The sequence below is a fragment of the Rhinoraja longicauda genome, chromosome 8 (genome assembly GCF_053455715.1).
Source record: "Rhinoraja longicauda isolate Sanriku21f chromosome 8, sRhiLon1.1, whole genome shotgun sequence".
In the NCBI taxonomy this organism is placed as follows: domain Eukaryota; kingdom Metazoa; phylum Chordata; class Chondrichthyes; order Rajiformes; family Arhynchobatidae; genus Rhinoraja; species Rhinoraja longicauda.
In genome coordinates, this window is record NC_135960.1 from 19,671,587 (window position 1) to 19,693,503 (window position 21,917).

At 40.8% G+C, this 21,917-nt stretch overlaps 1 protein-coding gene across 4 annotated transcripts in view; it reads right to left on the bottom strand.

Moving 5' to 3' along the window:
- The window catches only part of kynu (kynureninase), a 177,074-nt gene that overhangs the window by 66,137 nt on the left and 89,020 nt on the right, over positions 1-21,917 (bottom strand). For all 4 annotated transcript variants that reach the window (XM_078403379.1, XM_078403381.1, XM_078403380.1 and 1 more), the window contains 3 exons: positions 13,317-13,378; positions 7,037-7,108; positions 6,645-6,719 (listed from right to left, as the gene is read on the bottom strand). In XM_078403379.1, coding sequence (XP_078259505.1) covers positions 6,645-6,719; positions 7,037-7,108; positions 13,317-13,378 — 209 coding nt within the window. The remainder of the gene's footprint in view (positions 1-6,644; positions 6,720-7,036; positions 7,109-13,316; positions 13,379-21,917) is intronic.

Here is a 21,917-nt window from a genome sequence, read left to right on the forward strand (position 1 = left end):
TTTGGTGTTTTCGCTTTCGCCGTGATTTATTTATATATTTTATAGCATCGATATGGAAGTGACATTCTCAATCTCGTTGTACTTGTACAATGACAATAAAAGATATTGTATTGTATTGTATTGTATAAATTGGCAACCCGATCGACACAGACATCGCGACCCAAAGTGACTGTCCGGTGCTGTGCTGCATTGTGTTCTCGGTACAAAGTCTCTTTCCCTTATGAATACCACAAAAAAAGCTCTCATTTAGGACCTCGCCTATATCTACTGGCTCCACACTCAGATATCCCCAGGTTTAAATGGGCTCTACTCTTTCCCTGGATATTCTTTTGCCCTTAAATAGTTTTAATTTTACCGTAATTCTGTCTGCCTGCATGATTCCTCTTTGTGACCTCTCTTTGATTTCCTAATTTCTTAAAGCATGACCCTACCTTTTTTATGCTCTGTACAACCTCTCTCATCCCCCCCCCCCCCCCCCAACCCCTTTCCATCTCCCCAGCATTAGTTGACTATAACTGCTGTGCTATTCTTTTTTTTAATCAAAACTTTGGTATCACTTGACATCCACATTTTCATGTATTTGTTCCTATTGATTTTCAGCCTTACAGGAACATGTTGGCTGTAGGCTCTCACTGTTTCTCCTTTGATTGGTTTCTACCGTGCAGATATAAACCAACCTGCAGCTCGATATACCTAGTCCACCTTTGCCAGATCCTATCTTATTTGAATGAATTTGGGCTTCCTCCAAATTTTAAAGTTTTTACCTTGTCTCTCCCTATCGTTTTCCATGACCACTGAAATATACACTTCTGATTATTACCTCCAAAATGTTCCTCCAGTGACATTCCCTCCATCTGGTGCTTACATTCCCCAAGACAATACCCATGTAATGCTCCTTTTCTCATTAGTCTATCTTCATACTGTGCCAAAAGTTCTCCTGGAAATACCTAAAATGTTTTGCCCGTTCTGAGCTTTTTATGCTCAGGCAATTCTAGTTAATATTTAGGAATCTGAAATGCCCTAGCACTTTAATCCTATTTGTATCACCTCTCTCTGCTATTTGCCTACATATCTATCCTCTATATTTTGTTATTGTTAGATGGTCTCCAATACACCTACAGCAAAGTAAATGATAACATTTTTGTTCATAATCTCTATCCATAATATCGTAGTCCTGCGTGCTAATTAAAGCTTTCAGTTTATCCACATTACTAGTCAGACTCATTGCATTAAAATAGATGCAATTCAGCCTTGTGGACACAAGGAACTGCAGATGCTGGAATCTTGAGTAAAACACTAAATGCAATATGTCCTGACTAGAAATGTCACATATCTATTCCCCCCACAGATGCTGCTTGACGTGCCGAGTTATGATAGCACTTTGTATTCCTCTCATGTGCATTTACCCACCTGCTCTGCCTACTGGACTTATTACTTTTATCTCCTCTAGGTGACTGTACCTTTCCATCTGAATATTTACCCTTGAGCCCAATTCCCCTGCCATCTCAGTTTAAACCTTCCCCAGTAGCGCTAGCAAATCTCCTCGCTATAATGTTAGCCCAATTCTGGTTTAGGTGTATACTTCTTGGTCCACATCTTTCCCAAAAATTATCCCAGAAACCAAAAGCCAACCCCTTCACTGTTCCTTCAGCTATATATTCATCTGACGTTTCATTCTATTTCAATACTCATGAGCTTGTGACGTTAGAAATAATCCAGAAAATACAATCTTTGATGTCCTACTCTTTAAACAGCTACACAGCTCCCTCTACACAGGAGTCTTTCTCTTACCTATGTCGTTGGTGTCTAAATGAATAATGATTGCTGGCTGTTTATCCTGCCCCCCCGCCCCCCCCACCCGACCGATCTCACCTCAGAATGCACTGTGCCCTGTAACAGCTCTGAAACATCCTTGTCACATACCATCCAGGGGTCTCAATCATAAATTTCAATTGTACAGTCAAACATACAATTTACATTTTATGCAAGGGTTACGTTCTTGAAAAGCAGCGCGTAATTCAAAAACGCTTAAATTAAACATATACGTGACTAAGCTGCCAGGTGTGAAACTGAGCATGTTATTCCAAAAATACGAGGCGAGCATATCAATCAGGCTTCGGCATTAAATGAACAGGCGTTTTATTCCGAAAATGCATAAATCAAACATGCATAAAATGCAAGGTGCCTGTATTTGGCTGTATGGGAGGAGTTGGCTGCGCCTAACGGCTGCGGCTCTCTGGCAGTCTGTTGTCTTTTTTTCTTTTTTTTTTGTTTGTGTCGGTGTTGGGATGGTTTTTGTTTCTGTTTTTGGCTGTGTATGTGTGGTGGGGGTGTGTGGTGGGGGTGTGGGGTGGGGTGGGGGGGTGGGGCGGGGGGAAACCTTTATTTTATTAGGTCTCTTCCCCGGGGCGCGGCTCGGCTGCGGGCCTTAACATTGCCGGCGCAGCTCGGCTGCGGGACGTTTCAGTGCCCGGTGCGGCTCGGCTGCGGGCCTTAACATTGCCGGCGCAGCTCGGCCGCGGGACGTTTCAGTGCCCGGTGCGGCTCGGCCGCTGGACTTAACATCGCCCGGTGTGGCCGCGGGACGTTTCAGTGCCCGGTGTGGCCGCGGGACGTTTCAGTGCCCGGTGCGGCTCGGCCGCGGGACGTTTCAATGCCCGGTGCGGCTTGGCCGCTGGACTTAACATCGCCCGGTGTGGCCGCGGGACGTTTCAGTGCCCGGTGCGGCTTGGCCGCTGGACTTAACATCGTCAGCGCTGTTCGGCCGCGGGACGTTTCAGTGCCCGGTGCGGCTCGGCCGTTGGACTTAACATCGCCCGGTGTGGCCGCGGGACGTTTCGGTGCCCGGGGCGGCTCGGCCGGGGGGCCTTCCATCCCCTTGCGGGGGCTGTGTGTGTCGTTTGCCTCGGTAGGGGTCGAGCTGCCTGTCCGTGGGTGCGGGGGGAAGAGAGGGGAAGTTTTGTTGCCTCCATCACAGTGAGGGGGTGTTTGGAGTCACTGTGATGGATGTTTGTGTTGGGGTCGGGTGTCCTGTGTTCTTTTCTTTTTGCTGTATTTTGTGTGACTGCTGAAATTTCGCTCGGTGTTGTGCCGAGTGACAATAAAGTGTTGTTATGTTATGTTTAGCAATTATACTTGCGCATTGAACCAAAAAAAAACCAAAATGTGTGTGAAATCCTCAGCATTTCATGGTGCAATAACTGACAATATCTTTGATAACTGTGAGCACCTCGGTTTCTGCAAACTGCAGTCACTGATTTGCCAGTACTATTGTAAATTCACCCTGCCCCTGGACAAGGGACCCTGACATTGTGAGAAGGCCGACACAAAGTGCTGGAGTAACTCAACAGGTTAGGCAGCATTTCTGGAGAAAAAGGATGGGTGACATTTCAATGATGAGACAAAGGTAAATTGCCAGTTAATTCACTTTTTCATGCCATTTAGGTGCTTTTAAATGACTTTAATGTTTTCAATATTTCTAATTCTTTACAGAACATTTTTATCTTTTTTTATATTGGCACCATTGGTGTTGAAGTTATTGTCACTACCTCACAGTTCCAGGGACATGTATTCAGTCCTGACTTCAATTATCTGTTTAGAGTTTGTGAGTTGCGTTGAGTTTAGCTTATTGTCACATGTACCGAGATACAGTGAAAAGCTTTTGTTGCATGCTAACCAGTCAGCAGAAAAACGTTACTGTACATGATTAGAATCAAGCTATCCATAGTGTACAGAGATACATGACAAAGGGAATATCGTAAGTTTAGTGCAAGTCCAGTTAATTCTGATCAATGATAGTCTGAGGTAGATATTACCTCAGGACTGATCTCTAGTTGTTGGTAGGATGGTTCAGTTACCTGAAAACAGCTGGGAAGAAACTGTCCCCGAATCTGGAGGTGTGCGATTTCACACTTCAGAACAGGTGTGTTCTCCCTGTGACAACTTGTGACAACCTCCAGAGACATGCTTGTAGCTACTGGAAATTACTCACAGGCATCAATCGACATTGAAAGAATCAACGCGCAGTTGCTAGGTAAGGTGAGAGAGAATAATCTGTAGGGGTACAGGGAAATAAGGAGAGAAATGGGATTGCTCCCCTGCTGGCATAGTCCCGGTGGGCTAAATGGCCACCTTTTGTGTTGTCAGAGATATCTGGCAATTCTAAAAGTCACTTTTGATGTGCAGCAATGGCGTTGACTGCGAATCACAATTTTACAGAAACGTTCTCGGGCACTGCTTCAGTTAAGTGCAAACGGTATGCTTCATGTCACAGGCCAGAACAGGTCATCTGCAGCTGACCATAAATTCTGGCCAAACTACAGCATTTTGTTACACTGTTTATTTCTTTTGCAAATAAATATGCTTTCACAAGCATATCTTCTCAAGCGTATAACCAGTTTAGATGTTTAAAAAAAAATGGTTATATAAAACCCTGTAGAGCATTGTTTTCCTGAGCTTTGGCAAATTATTTGGGACTGTGAGAAAGTGCTAGGATCATAACAAATCTTTGAAACCTGTGGTGCTCAGTACTTAACAGGCAAGGTCACTGTGTGTACTCACGACTGCAGTCACAAGATATTTCTGTTCTCTTTGTGCTTGTTAAATAATACAGTTTGAGTACCATTAAGTGGGCTGCAGGCCATGGTTATACAATCCAGCCATCTTGATTTATTTTCTCAAAAATACAACTGTATCAATGTGGTTATATTTCATTCCACACTAAATTAACTGGAGCGTTCAGTTGAGATTTAATACTCTAGAACTTGAACAAGTCAAAACATATGAAAGGCAAAATTTAGATCAACTCCTGTTACCGTTTCTGGTAACATTTTCCAACATTTCCATTATAAGAAGAGGCAGAATAGGCTGGGATTGATTTCCCTGGAGTAGAGGAGTCTGATGGGGAATCCGGGAGAGGTAGAAAGTGTTGAATTGATGGAAAGGTACAGCATGAAAACAGGCTGTTCAGTCTGTCGAGTCCAAACCGACCATCAATCAACCATTCAAAATAGTTCTAGTTATAACAATGTTATCCCACCTCCTCATCTACTCCCGAAACACTAAGGCCATTCTACAGAGACCAGTTAAACTACAAACCCCCACATCTTTAGGATGTGGGAGAAAACCAGAGCACCCAGAGAAAACCCACGGGGTCACAGGAAAAACATGCAAACCCCACACAAACAGCATTCAAGGTTGAGATCAAACCCGGCACTCTGGCGATGTGAAACAATATTAAGCAAATATTTCCATGGTGAGATTATCTGAGAAAATAGGACATGAGTTTAAAGTAAGAAGTAGACAATTTAGAGGGGATCTCGGGAAAGGGTTTTTTACACAAAGGGTGTTAAGAGTCTGAAATTTGCTGTCTGGGTTTGTGATGGAAGCAGATACTCTCATTAAATTTAAGAAGCATAGAAACATAAAAACATAGAAAAATAGGTGAAGGAGTAGGCCATTCGGCCCTTCGAGCCAGCATCGCCATTCAATATGATCATGGCTGATCATCTAAAATCTGTACCCTGTCCCTACTTTTTCCCCATATCCCTTGATTCCTTTAGCTCTGAGCTAAATCTAACTCTCTCTTGAAAACATCCAGTGAATTGGCCTCCACTGCCTTCTGTGGTAGAGAATTCCATAGATGCACAACTCTCTGGGTGAAAAAAATATTTCCTCATCTCAGTCCTAAATGGCCTACCCCTTATTCTTAAACTGTGACCCCTGGATCTGGGCTCCCCCAACATCGGGAACATTTTTCCTGCATCTAGCCTGTCCAATCCTTTAAGAATGTTATATTTCTGTAAGATCCCCTCTCATCCTTCTAAATTCCAGTGAATACAAGCCCAGTCAACCCATGCTTTCACCATATGTCAGTCCCGCCATCCCGGGAATTAACCTGGTGAACCTACGCAGCACTCCTTTAATAGCAATAATGTCCTTCCTCAAATTAGGAGACCAAAATTGCACACAATACTCCAAGTGTGGTCTCACCAGGGCCCTGGACAACTGCAGTAGGACCTCCTTGCTCCGAAACCCAAATTCTCTCGCAATGAAGGCCAACATGCCATTAGCTTTCTTCACTGCCTGCTGTACCTGCATTCTCACTTTCATTGACTGATGTACAAGGACACCCAAGTCTCGTTGTACCTCCCCTTTTCCTAATCTGACACCATTCAGATAATAATCTGCCTTCCTGTTCTTGCCACCAAAGTGGATAACCTCACTTATCCACATTATACTGCATCTGCCATGCATCTCCCCACGCACCCAACCTATCCAAGTTTCCCTGCAGCCTCATAGCATCCTCATCACAGCTCACATTGCCACCCAGCTTTGTGTCATCCGCAAATTTGGAGAAGTCACATTTAAATCCCCACATCTAAATCTAGACAAGTACCTAAATCACCAAGGCATTGAAGGCTTCGTATCTAATATGGGTAAATAGGATTTATGTACATAGGTACAACAGGCAGTAAGGAGGGCTGAAGGGCCTGTTTCTGTGCTTTATGACTCCATGACTCTAATAATTTAAATAAATGAGCATATTTCATCATATAACGTCATTCTAATGTAAGTGGGATAAGCAGGGCTAATAATGTACGGGGCAATATTAACTGGTTTATTATCTGTATGATGAAACAAACCTCTGCAGGAGACAGCAACATCATACTTTCCTTGGGATCCAGACCTTGAAGACGGATTTGAGACTCCACTGCATACTTTAAGGAACAAAGGTTATAATTAATGATTTGCAGACTTTAAATTTAACTACATAAAAATCAATATAGCCAGTTTTCAGCTACTTCCATTGTCTCTTACTGAACCGTTACATCAATCATATTGCATATTCGTCATAAAAATGACTTTGGTAACGAGATGCTCACTGGATGAGCTTGTAATAAAGCTTGTTGAGCTATTGGCACAGAACCAAGAAGTAAACATTTCACCAACAGAACGTAGTGTTAATGAATAAGTCACTAGAGTAATCTACAGTATGCAAGGACTTGAATGCTGGTGTTGTAAATGTGGTTCTTACATAATCAGAAGGAAATGCTTTTGCTTCCATAAGAATCTTATATCTGCTTGATGTTGGCTTGTAGAAGGACAGCTGTAAAACATTAAAAAAAGGTTACCACATACAAGTTTTAGTCACAATTTAAATAAAGCTGTTTTACAAGCAAGATGGGCAGTTTAGTTATTCAACCAAGGAAAGAAACGCCTTCTGAAGTAAAATTTATTTTTGTTACAAAATGGAAGAGTCGCTATTTTTCTTCATGATTATGATATAAAAATGACCTGTTTTTAAATGTCCTGAAAACATACCAGGATAGAGGGAAGGATTTTTTTTAACCAGGATTGAGTCTGTGGCAGCCAAAGAAGAGAGGGAACATTGAGCAAGCGTAGGATCCCAAGTGATCCCCATCTCCTCTATTGTTTCCACCTTTGCAAGGATCACTTTAATGACTGGGTAATTTTAAAACCAGAGATCTCACTGCCTTGCCAGAAACAGGGAATAAACAACTTAAGGAACACCTGTAGGAGTGCATGTTGGACTTATTTTCTTGAATGGTGTCTATCCTTGTTGCTTCAAAATTGTAGTGAGATATGTTATCTTTAGCTATTTGTTAAAATCACAAGGCACAATGATCCAAATCAGATTTGGCCAAGTTCATGCTTTTCACTATGGTCAATCCAATGGCAGTGCTAAATACCAGCTGTATTTTGTTTTCTAACTAATTTTTTTTACCGGATGAATATATTTGCACATGATTCTGATTAGGAATCTCAATCATCGAGCTAAAATATACTAATTCGCACACGTGATTCATAGAGCCATTGAGCTTCCCAGCATGGTAACAGGCCCTTCAGCCAAACTCATTCAGACTAACCAAGTAGCTGAACTGAGCAGGCACTGTGCAGCCTATGCCTGGCTAACATCCCTCCAAACCTCTCTTATTCATGTACCTGTCTAAATGTCTTTTAAATGTTGTGGTTGTACCTGCCTCTACACTTCCTCTCACATTTTGGTTCAGAGGAGAATTGCTTGCAAGTAGGTGTACTTTTAACCTTCACATGAATGTGCCAGCACTGTGGAGGGTTGGAATGTATGGGAATTCAAGTACTGGTGGGTTGATGGAGGAATAGCAAGTTATTCCAAACAGGCTGCATTTAATGCACTATGTATTTAACGCACGTGTTGTACCTGGTCTCCAAAATTCAGTTTTGTTGACATCAGTGGAACCAATCCAATTCAACTAGTTACTACCCATTCAGTCTGCTGATAATCATCCGCATACCTATGGAAGTCACTATCGTGGTGATATCAAGTCACCACAAGTCTGCTCATCGATTACCCAGTTTGGGTTTCAGAAGGGCATCTTGGTTCCAGACGCTATCACAGCTTTGATCCAATCATGGATCAAAGGCCTGAACTCCAAAGGGTTGAGATTGTTAGAATTCATTCATCCCAGCACCAGGATATCTCTTCAGGACTTCCTCAGAACCACCATCTTCAGTTGTTTCATCAATGGCCTTCATTCCATGATAAGGGCATATTGACTGATAATCATACAATGTTTAATTCATTCGCAAATCACACAAGATTCAGATATGGGCTGATAAGTGGGAAGTAACAGGTTGAACTCAAAAATCCCAGGCAATGACTGTTTCCAACAGGAGGGAATCTAATCAGCATTCAATGACATTAGCATCATTGAATTCCCACCAACAATATCCTGCTATTACTATTTACAAGTATGCATTTAAGTATCATAATTGTACGAGAGGGCTAGAGCCAGGAAATCCTGTGGCATGTCACTCACTTCCTGACGCTCCAAAGTCTTTCTGCCTTTTGCACGGCACAATTAAGTTGCGATTGGAAACTCTCCACTATTCGTCGAGCACAAATAGTTCAAGAAGCTTGACACCATCCAGGACAAAACAGCAGACATCGCAATGGACCCCCAAAGTACATTTAATGCACACACAACTGAATATAGTGTGTTTTCAGAACTGATGTCATCAAAACTGAATTGTTTGTGCATTTCTTTCACCACCATGCACATTAACCATATTAATACTATTCACAAAATACACTGCAGTTACTCACTCAGCTCACCCTGATGTCAAGGGTTATGGGGAGAAGGCGGGAGAATGGGTTTAGGAAGGAAAGATAGATCAGCCATGTTTGAATGTTGGTGTAGACTTGATGGGCCGAACAGCCTAATTCTGCTCCTATCACTTATGACTTATGACCTGTAACCTCAGTCGCCAAGAAGAACAAAGACAGCAGTTGCAAGGCAACACTGGTACCTGCAGGATAAACTGCAAGTTGCACGGCACCCCAAATGTCACTCGCCCTTCATTGTTGCTGTGTCTAAACCCTGGAATTCACTAGCTAGACAACTTTGTGGAGTACTATAGTACCTTTAACGAGCTGGCTCATGGCTACTATCTCAAGGAAAATGAGTAATCAGTAATACATGCTGACAATTAATAAATCATTAAAAATATATATATTTTAAATACCTTTGTAGGTAGATTGGAAGTAGATCTGCTACTTCTAGCAGATAACACATTTGCTGATAATTATGTAAGATATACAACTGGGTAAATGTTGGTGAAATACAGGTAAAATTATTTACAAAACCTATGTTACAGATAGGAAAAAAAATAATATGTGGCACAAATTAGAAGTACGAGAACACTAAATGCAACCACAGTGAGATTTTCCAAAATCAGTTCAAGAATCATGTGTTTCACATTAGTACATTGTATTATTACAATCATAATATTGTCGTTCGTTTAGCACAATTCATTACAGAATGGAATCCAGAGCCACAGACAAAGCAAGGTGTAGATTCATCAAGGTAACACCATTGATATAATATATTCCAGAGTAAAAGCTCTCTTTCAAGTTTCTGATCATCATTTGAGAATATGATGATGAGAGAATTGAAAAAAACATTCACTGGAGCAAATAAGAATAAAACAAGATCTTGTATGGTTGATAAAAAATTCAAATAGTTAGAAGAGAAAAAAAATAGGGAAAGGTTATTTCTACTGACTAATGAATCAGTAATAAGGTAGCAATAATACTGAAATTAGAAATGAAAATGTAAAGACTGAGAATAAGATATTTCATTAAATAAAAAAGTGTTGTTAAATTATTGAGGGATTCACTGACAGTTAAACCAAAGTCAATCATAACATTTATGAGGGAAATTACTTGAAAATGACTCAGAAGGAGCAAAGAAATGGGATGAATATCGATGACTTCAATCAAAGAGATGTAATATAAATAAGATCTATGTTTTACAAGGAAATATAACCAATTTTAGCGGCATGTTCAAATTTAGGGGTAAAAGGAATTTGTTCTTTTCCATTATGTAGAGAAATTTCAAACTTTTTTTTGGTGTGAAGAAGATATTTCCTGATTCTATCATAGCTGGTTTAGTTTAGTTTATTTAATGTCACGTGTACTGACGTACAATGAAAAGCTTTTGTTGCATGCTATCCAACTGTGCTGTGCGCTGAATTTTGATTGTGTGAAATGGCTTCAGACAAATTGACCACGTATTTCACTTTATTCACCCTTACACAGAGTTAAGGTCTGTCCCAGCATCTCAACACCAAAATAGCAGTAATTAAAATGGACATTTGCACCAATGAGATTTTTTCCTGTGGACAGAGAAAGAAAACAGAGAAAGAAAAAGAAAGGAAAAAAAATATCAGAAAAGTACGGAATAGACTGCAGAACAAAGGAAAGACCTGAAAAATAACTGATTGTGTAAATCACTGTCACCAAATTACACAACTTACTGATTATGATTACTGATTATGACAACTTGTTGTGTAAAAATTACCGTGTTTGTTTCTTACAAGACTGATTATATTAAAAATATATATATTTTTGTTCGTTAATGTCTTTGTAAACCACTAAGGTGTCCTATCATCAGGACTTGTATGAAGTTCACACAAGACCTGCTTCTTTACTTATAACACCTGTGATAAACTTTCATCTTTCATCAAACCTGTGTACTGCCTCAGTGTAATCCACTATTCTGACACTCCTGTGCTTAAATTGGGTTGAAGAGTTTATTTCCATGACTCTCAGTATGTTGTGCCTAGGTTTAGTAAGATTTTTGCTGAACTGTATGCAAAAATTGAATTTCACTATTCCAGGGTACATGTGACCATTGACCATTGAACTATTGAACAAATTGTCTAAACCAATACTCATGAAAATGCTAATTTCATTATTTATTCATCTGACTCTGCCTTTTTAGACTTTTCCTCATTAACATTCCTGACTACCACATGTAAAACACTTAAATTTGGATCATATATTAGCCATCTCTCTTCAGAACCTGGACTTATGTGACTTGATTTCACAGAGTTCCATTTTCAGGTTCAAAACTTGGTTCAATTTATTACATCTCATACCAGTCTTGAGTTAGAGTCATAGTCATAGAGTGATACAGTGCAGAAACAGGGCCTTCGGCCCAACTTGCCCACACTGGCCAACAATGTCCCAGCGACACTCGTCCCACTTGCCTGTGCTTGGTCCATATCCCTCCAAACCTGTCCTATCCATGTACCTGTCTAATTGTATCTTAAACAATGGGATAGTCCCAGCCTCAACTATCTCCTCAGGCAGCTTGTTCCATACACCCAGCACCCTTTGTGTTAAAAAGATACCCCACAGATTCCTAATAAATCTTTTCCCCTTCACCTTGAACCTCTGTCCTCTGGTCCTCGATTCCCCTACTCTAGGCAAAAGACTCTGTGCATCTACCCGATCTATTCCTCTCATGATTTTGTATACCTCTATAAGATCTCCCCTCATCCTCCTGTGCTCCATGGAATAGAGACCCAGCCTACTCAACCTCTCCCTATAGCTCACACCCTTTAGTCCTGGCAACATCCTCGTAATCTTTTCTGAATCCTTTCAAGCTTCACAATATCTTTCCTATAACATGGTGCCCAGAACTGAACACAATATTCTAAATCCGGTCTCACCAACGTCATATACAACTTCAACATAACCTTCCAACTTCTATACTCAAAGAGTATAAAGGCCAAAGTTCCAAAAGCCTTTTTGACCACCTTATCTGCCTGCGACACAACCTTCAAGGAACCATGCACCTGTACTCCTAGATCCCTCTGCTCTACAACACTACCCAGAGACCTACCATTTACTGTGTAGGTCCTGGCCTTGTTCAACATCCCAAAATGCAACACCGCACACTTTTAAATTCCATCAACCAATCCTCCGCCTAGCTGGCCAATCGATTCGGATCCTGTTGCAATCTTTCACAACCATCTTCACTATCTGCATCAGAAAACTTGCTGATCTTGCTCTGTATGTTCTCATCCAAAAATACTTAAACAGAATACCCCCTTCGAATATCCCCCTAAATAGAATGTGGCCTTCACAAAGTAACTTGGTTGCCTCTTTTTGTGCTTCTTCCCATGCCTGTGGTAATGGTAGTAGAATTGTATGATGGAGTAAATGGAACATAAAGAGAAAGAAGAGAAATAACTGGTATATTAGATAAAAGCATTGTAAGGATAGATTTGATAGACTTGAATCACCGCCTCAAAAAGGCAGCTAATATCATAGCCCTACACCACCCTGGCCATGCTCTCTTCTCGTTGCTATCTTTGAGAAAACAGGACACTGAGAGTCGTTACCTCCAGGTTCAAGAACAGTTTCTTCTCATCAATCATCAGGTTCTTGAACCAGCTTGCACAACACTGCCTCAGCACCGAACCACTATGATTTGCACTATTCTTTTTTGCTCTGTGTACTTTGGTTTTCTGTATGGTCTAGTTGATTAAAAATAATTGATAATTTGTTGTACATCTATTGCTGTCGGTGTGTCTAATATGTCTGCTAAACTGCAGCAAGTAAGTTTGTTCTGTTTCATATCCAATGCATATGACAAATAAACACTAATGATTCTTGACTCTTAATTATTGATCTTTTTTAAGGAATGACGAACATTGTGACATTTGTTGTTTAATCATATCTGGAAATTAACTGTGATTGGGACATTCAATTAAGTTGCTAGGAGGCTCATATTCTCATAAGAATGGCTTTACGTTCATCAGCATTAAGTTATGTAAAGGTAACTGAGGCAAGCATTCTTATAAGCATTTTCATTTAGGTAGGTGACCTAAACAAAGCATTCAATGAAACAAAAAAAAAGAAATTATTTTAACGCAAGTAGTTATGCTGTACCATTTCTTCAAGTATGAGAGTCTAATTACATTATTTTTCAAAATGATGTGCAGTAAAAATTATTTCTCACCAGCAGGAGATGCAAGTTCACACTCAGTCCATTCATCAATGCAGTTTCTTCTTTTTTAGCACCTATGAAATAGAAAGCTATTAGTGCGATACACTGAGTTAAACCAGTCCTTTGCTTTTAGCTTTCATGTCATGTTATACGCTGCCTGTTTATATTTGGTATGTTTTGCTTGTGTACATTTAACATTGCTTGTACATTCAAGACATCAAGTACTGAGTACAACACAGTTGGTTTTGCTGACAAATATTAGTAGCTTGGAAATTATTTGCTGAATATAAGCTAGTTTATAGTATCCTTTTGCATGTTTTAATTGTAAGAGATTACCAGAATTGAAACTGTCCGCAATTGAGGACAGGACATGCTAATTTGAGGCAGGACATCCTTGTAATTGAAGCAGTACAGCATAGGTTCACGAGATTGATCCCTGGGATGGCGGGACTGATATATGAGGAAAGATTGAAAAGACTAGGCTTGTATTCACTGGAGTTTAGAAGGATGAGAGGGAATCTTATAGAACATATAAAATTATATGTTTATAATTATATAATTATAAAAGGACTGGACAAGCTAGATGCAGGAAAAATGTTCCCAATGTTGGGCGAGTCCAGAACCAGGGGCCACAGTCTTAGAATAAAGGGGAGGCCATTTAAAACTGAGGTGAGAAAAAACTATTTCACCCAGAGAGTTGTGAATTTGTGGAATTCTCTGCCACAGAGGGCAGTGGAAGCCAACTCACTGGATGGATATAAGAGAGAGTTAGATACTCTAGGGGCTAGTGGAATCAAGGGATATGGAGAGAAGGCAGGCACGGGGTATTGATTGGGGACGATCAGCCATGATCACAATGAATGGCGGTGCTGGCTCGAAGGGCCGAATGGCCTCCTCCTGCACCTATTTTCTATGTTTCTATGTTTCTATGGTACGAGTATGAATCAGAGAAATAAGGTCGCTCTGACTATGTACCTGGTGATTCTCTGCTCCAGCAAAGTTTTAGTTTTTAGTTTTTAGTTTTAGAGACATCGTGTGGAAACAGGTCCTTTGGCCCACCGTCCAACTGACCAACAATCACCCATACACTCGTTCTATACTACACATTACGAACAATTTGCCTACAAGTAACCTACAGGCCTGCACGTCTTTGGAGTGTGGGAGGTAACCGGAGAACTCAGAAAAAATACAAGCAGCCACAAAGTACCACAAATCACCAGTTGACTTTTCTTGATGCAGCTAAATTATGACATTACGCAGAATGAGGTAATTTGGTGAATTTTGTGAGTGCCACAGCCTTTTGAAAAAGTTATTTAATTTATCCAACTCTTGCACTCTTCCCATGGTCCTCTAGTTTTTTTTTCTTTTCATCTGAATGGAGTACTGTGTTCAGTTTTAGTCCACACAGTATGACTATAGGAAGGATGCCATTTTACTGAGAAGATTTTTGAGGATATTGCCTGGGCTTGAAGGACTGGGCTAAAGGGAGAGGTTGAGCATGCTGAATCTTTAGTCTTGGAGCACAGGAAGCAGGGATGGTGGTGTAGAAAATCATGAGGTGAATAGATCGTGTGAATGTACAGTCCTTTATCCAGTGTAGGGGAATCAAAAGCCAGAGGACATATTTTTCAGTTGTGTGAGACGAGATTTAATAGGAATGTGAGGGGTAACCTTTCACTCTGTGAATGGTGGTCATATGGAATAAGCTGCTAGAGGAGGTAGAAGAGGCTGGTACTACAACAACATTCAAAAGGCACTTGGACAGGTTCATGTATGGGAAAGATTTAGGGAGATACTAAACCAAGTGGACCCGTTGGGCCCATTCCTCGTTGGGTTCCCATCGTGACATGGGAAAATGCCATTTGTTCTTTAAAATAAATGGCATTTTTTTCTTAAAATTAAAATAAATCTTATCTGGAAAGTTTTTGCTTTTTATGGTTAAAATCCTCTCTTGGAGATCCTCGAGACTGTGCCCTCATTTAGCAGGAGCGTCAGCTCGACTGCGACGGCAGTTGCTTTGAGCGGGAAGAAACTGCTCCCCACACGTGGGACCCGGACCAATTGGGCATCGAGCAGGAGGTCGGAGCCAATCATTCGACCCAACATGGGGATACAGGCCAATCGGGCGTTGAGCGGGAGGTTGTGGCCAATCAATGGACCCCACATGGGGGTGAGCGGCAGGAGCAAATCAGGACGCGCCGGTGACCAATCAGAGTGAGGAGCGCCGGCGCTCCCCCCACGTGGGACCCAGGCCAATCGGATGTCGAGTGTGAGGTCGGAGCTGAGCACAAAATGCAACACTCCCCCAACTGCGCATGCATTGGAGCTGAACACAAAATGGCAACCCTCCCCCAACCACTCACGCATGGATGTGGCAGCCATCCGTTGGTCCCAAAGCTCTCCTGAATTGGTGTAGCACCCTCCCCTCCCCCATTCCCCCCTTCCCTTCCCCCCCACTCACCCACTCCAACCCCCCTCCCCCTCTCTCCATCTCCCCTCCCCCACTCCATTCCCTCTCCTTCCCTCCCCCACTCACCCACTCCATCCCCTCTCCACTCATCCACTCCATCTCCCCTCCCCTCCCCCCACTCCCCTCCCCCCACCCTCAATATCCCACTCCCCCACCCCACCCCCTCCCCCTCCCCTCCCCCTCCCCTCCCACCCCCACTCCCGCTCCCCCCACTCCCCTCCTGCCCCTACCCTACCCCCTCCCCTCCCCTAACCCCCACTCCCCTCCTCCCTCCCACTCCCCACCCTCCAACTCTGCCCCATCCCCACGTCTCCTTTAGCTTCTCCTCCAGTGCCAACTTCCACTGACGGCTTAGTCGACAACTCCAACAAAAATGGCAGCCATTCTCCTTCTTCTCCTCCTCTTCCCACTCCGCCATCTTGTGTGAGCCTCCCACCACCGCGCTGCCTGCTGGGAGGTGTAGTCCAAGCACACCAGACCAAGCGCACCGCACAATCACCGGACTACAACCCCACTGCACACAAACAATATAATATTTTATATTCTTACATTATTATATTTTACGTATTATTATTATTATTATTATATTACATCATTATTATTTTTATTATTACCGTGTGTGTGTGTGTGTGTATGTATGTGTGTGTGTGTGTGTGTGTGTGTGTGTGTATGTGTGTTTGTGTGTGTGTGTATGTGTGTGTGTGTGTATGTGTGTTTGTGTGTGCGTGTGTATGTGTGTGTGTGTGTGTATGTGTGTATGTGTGTGTGTGTGTGTGTGTGTGTGTGTGTGTGTGTGTGTGTGTGTGTGTGTGTGTGTGTCTGTGTGTGTGTGTGTGTGTGTGTGTGTATGTGTGTGTGTGTGTATGTGTGTGTGTGTGTGTGTGTGTGTGTGTGTGTGTGTGTGTATGTGTGTGTGTGTGTGTGTGTGTGTGTGTGTGTGTGTGTGGTGGGGTTGCGGGTGACGGCGACTGGTCCCAACTGCGCAGGCGCGGACTTCCCAATGTGATGTCATACGCGGGTGACGGCTAAAGGGAGAAAAAAGTGATTTTTAAAAAACTTTAAAAAGAGATTTTGAAAGATTAAAAAGTGATTAAAAAAAAACAAAAAACTTTTATTCCAACCGCAGGGCAATGGTGCGTAAGGTGGGCCTAAAATTGTTGCGCTATCGTGTACCGTTTTGGCTGTGTCCAGCCGCAAATGTATTAATATACACACAAACAAACAGAGAGTTTTTGGTAATATATAGATGGGCCAAATGCAGACAAATGAGACTAGTTTAGATGGGGCATCTTGGTCAGAATGGACTAATTGGGCCACAGGGCCTTTTTCCATGCTGTGTGACTCTGTGGCTCTATAATTGTCTAATTCTCTCTCAAAATTTTATCTTTTGCATCCACTGCTTCTCATGCAGTATATTTCTAATTGCCTCCTTGTGTATGAAAGGAAAGTTCCTCTCATCTGTTCCTAATAAAGTTTTTTCATAAATATCTTCAACTTGTATCCTCTGTCTAGTTTGTTCATATCAATTCAATTACAACATCACATTTTCTTGTATCTATTAAATCTCTACTTATTAGGCTGTTTTAAGAATTGATACAATCTTTTAACATAAATAAAAATACTGTGATTTGAGATATAAATCACCAGAATTACAAAGTACTGACAGTTTTGCAACATTAAGTACATTATGTATAACCTTTGTGCCACCCACATGTCTTTAAAAATAAAGCTGAAATAGAAAAAACAAAGTAATGAAAATTCTGGGCATTCAACTGCTATTGTACACCCTTCAGCATCCGTTTTCAGCCTTCTGCATAACATAAATAGTAACAACTTGCAAGTCTTAATTAGTTCCTATGAAACCTTCAACTGTATATATGTGGCGGACAGTGAATGTATTGACCAGTGAAGTATTGACCTGTTCAGATAGCTCCACTTATTGAACAAATGAAGGAAAATCTTGAAAATCTCAGGCGGTAAAAATGCGACTGCAAGATCTCAATCTCGTTCCATCTCAAGCCATTGATTTTACAAGTGGAACAAAAAATGTTTTTTCAAGATTGACTTATTCAGAATTTCCAGATAATATTGATTTCTACCAACAATGGTTTTGTTTCTGTGCTGCAGGTACACATTGTTGATGTCATTTCCCCAGACTATTAGAATCTGTTCCTAAGCCACATAAGCCACATTGTAAGGACACTTGACAGCTAATGTGATAGTGATATATTGGCTCTTCATTCGAATCAAAGTCAGAGAGTTATACAGCATGGAAACAGGCCCCTGCCCAATTTTCCCATGCTGACCAAGGTGCCTACATGTGGTATTCCAATTTGTTTGTGTTTGGCCCATATCCCTTTAAATCATTGCCTTCCAAATACAATAGACAATAGACAATAGACAATAGGTGCAGGAGTAGGCCATTCAGCCCTTCGAGCCAGCACCGCCATTCAATGCGATCATGGCTGATCACTCTCAATCAGTACCCCGTTCCTGCCTTCTCCCCATACCCCCTCACTCCGCTATCCTTAAGAGCTCTATCCAGCTCTCTCTTGAAAGCATCCAACGAACTGGCCTCCACTGCCTTCTGAGGCAGAGAATTCCACACCTTCATCACTCTCTGACTGAAAAAGTTCTTCCTCATCTCCGTTCTAAGAAAAAGTTCTTCCTCATCTCTGTTCCAATTGTTCCTACGTCCTCGGGCTGCTCATTCCATATACCCACCACTCTCTGTGCCAATGACATACATATTCCTTGGATTATTTTTAAATCTTTTTCCTTAAACCACCTTAAACCTATGCCCCCTTGATATCAAAACTCCCAGTATGAGAAAAACAATATTGGCATTTTTTTAAATGGTACGACAATGAAAAATATTATCTAATCTATGTAGCTCTATAAAGTCACCCATCAGCCTCCTACAGTCCATGGAAAACAGCCCAACCTATCCACTCTCCTAATAACTCAATCCATTCATTCCCAGCAACATACTTGAATATTTTCTGCACCCTTTCCAGATTATAACATCATTCCTAGAGCTAAGTGACAGAACAACACACAACACCACCACTGTGCTCTCACCAACATTTTAACACAGCTGCAATGTCCCAACTCTGCTTTGACTGATAAATGTTAAATGCCTTCTTCACTACCCTGCAGGTTTATTAAGTAATTATTAAGGGAAAAACTATACATGTTCATTTCTATTGTAAAATAATTTGAATAAAAGGGCAAAACATTTTGCTACAATTAATTGGGCTGCTGTTGCCACCACATCTGGAATATTATGTTCTGACGTGATCTCCTAGAATTTTGAATAAGAGGTGATCGCAATGGCATGTACAATATTCTTAACTGCTGCACAAGGTGAACAGCAATTGATGTTACTCCTTGCTGTAAGCCTTGAACAGTCATTTTGTAAAGAGACGAAAAGACATTTCTTCATCCAAAGAATGATGAATCTAGGTCATTCTCTCACAAAGTGTCTTCTGGAGGCTCACTCATTTTAGATACGAGGGAATCAAGGGATGCAAGGCTTCTGCAGATAAATATGTCCGAGGTAAAAGATTTGTGGTAATCTTATTCTATGGTGAAACAGGACGAGGGGCCTAACGATCTACTCCTACCTCCATTTAATTTGCTTATGCTGTTAACTAAATGGCAGGCAGTAAATAAAATTGTAGTTAATATCCTTAGACTCATTCAGCACCAGTGACTAAAATTAAATTTATCCTGGTTTGAGTCCAGAATTAATAAAAGCCATGGATAAACTGTCATCGCTGTTTGTGCTATGGTAGAATTACTGACAGTTCGTGCCGTGGAGGTGGGCCCGGTGTCCAGCAGAAGTGAAGACTGAAGCACAATTCTGGATCCAACTAGACGTCAGCTGAGGAATATAAATTCAAACAACTAAGTAAACTTAGATTTTTTAAAAAGATAGGCTAATTCTTTCAAGGCAACCATGAAACTATGTTATTATCAATAAACAATTCCTATTCCTCATGACCTTCAGAGAAGGATAATCTAACGTCTTTATCTGTTTGGACCTTATTGAACCCATTAATGGCATTTTTAAATGTTGACTAGTTCAAAGGCAACTAGGAATAGATAATACATACCGTTAATGATGAAAAACGTGTTAAAAATCTCTCAGCAAAAAGAAAATATTTGAATACAAATATATATCATCTTTGAATACTGAAATAATGGAGCATTTAAATAGATTAAATAGATTAACAATGTAAAAGGGAGAGAAATCAAAAAGATTTTAGACAAAGAAGATGGCATTGCAGCATTCTATAAAATGCACAATGACATGATCACAATCAATGACAAATGAAAGAGACAGATGGAACAGAACATCATGACCTGAAGGGAATATTCAGAAAAGATAATCTGAAATAGCTCATGCTCAAAGGATAAAATCAAAGGCAGCAATTGGTGTGGGAAACCAAATGAACAAAATGATTCTCAGAGCTGTCAAACTGAACAATCACTCACTGTCCTTCTCCCATCAATGAAATGCTGAAGAGTCAGAAAATAATCTCCAGTTGCAAAGTATGAGATCACACGACCACAAAATAAGAACATTTGGCTCACTTCACCTCATCCATTTAGAAACACACCTATTACAGCACCCAGCTGTCTCTAAAATTACACTAGGTATTCATCTCCAATGGTGTGTTACCTATTTCGCTTTCTATATCATTTAACATCTTTAATGCGGACTCTTCCTAGTTCCTCTTTTCAAGGTTGAAACATGGAATTTTCTCTCGATTTTCATTATATTTTACTAGTCCATTCCCAGGAGCCAAGTTGGCAGCTTTTCAATTATTCTGCTTTCCAGTCTGAATGTTTCTGCTATGACTCAATCAGCAAATCTACACACTTTTATACAAGGTATTGGCTGACCAAAAAACTGTCAATTTCAGTAACTTTCCACATATTTTATAGTTTGACAGACTACCACTGTGACTCAAAATGTAACATCATGCACGTATTGGCACAATTAGATCTCTTCTCACTTAGATAGCTAGACACACCTCATGGAGGACATGTTTTGCTTATTCTTTTGGAGCTAATAAATAAACATGGTAAATTTTGTATACCATCTGCTGGGTAAAATTGATGATTACAGGAAGCAAAGTGCCGGAGTAACTCAATGAGTCAAACAGCATCTCTGAAGAACACGGATAGGTGATGTTTTGGGTCAGGACTAAGGTTTCAATCTGAAAAAGGGTCCCAAACTGAATCCTCACCTATCCAGTTCTCCAGAGAGGCTGCTTGACCTACTGAGTTATTCCAGCAATTTGTGTCCTTTGTGTTAATCAGCATCTGCAGTTCCTTGTTTTACTAATTGATGATTATGTTTAGTTCTCTTTGCAGATCTATCAATGCCTTAGTTGTGGACCATGGCAAGCAACCTTTCCAATACTTGGATTATTTTCCTTATGATTAAGATATAATTCTTAGCCAGTTATGACAAATTCAAAATTGTAAAGGGGTCAAAACTCATTCTGGACTGGTTTTTCAGTTCCTTCCTGTCCGACTTCAAAACAATTCATTTTTGTGACAAGTACAAGATGTATTTGTTCTTTTGTTAATTCAGAATTCTTTTGTTATTCAGAATTCAATTACTTTATTCTGCTTCTAATACATTATCTGCTTTGCTTTGAAACAGAACTCAAAAGTTGAAAAGAGGGTAGAATTCAAAATGATACAACTGAGCTATGGGATGTTATACAAATGCAAAATGGAACCCCCCAACTGAGCAACATTGCTACTGAATAGTTAGAAGTGCCTAAAAGTATTGGTAAGAGGATAGTTTCACTGCAGTTCTCTGCTACCAGTTTCAGCATCTGCTTTTTTTTCACATCCATTAATGTCATCTGCCCTTCAGCTTTTTCCATGGCATTTTCATTCTTTTCTGATTTGGCCTAAAAGTAAATTCAAAAGCAAAGCATTTTTTTCAAGCAAATATTTGGAAGCTATTTTTGAAATCCTCTCCCAAATTTTTCTTTTAAGATGTTCCCAAAAAGGTCATAAGGAATGGTTTAGCAGTTGGCATTTTAAAGTAGTGATTTTCTTTCCGTGTTTTTGAGTAACAAAATGCTTCAAAAGTTGAAAACATAAGCTCTGTTAGC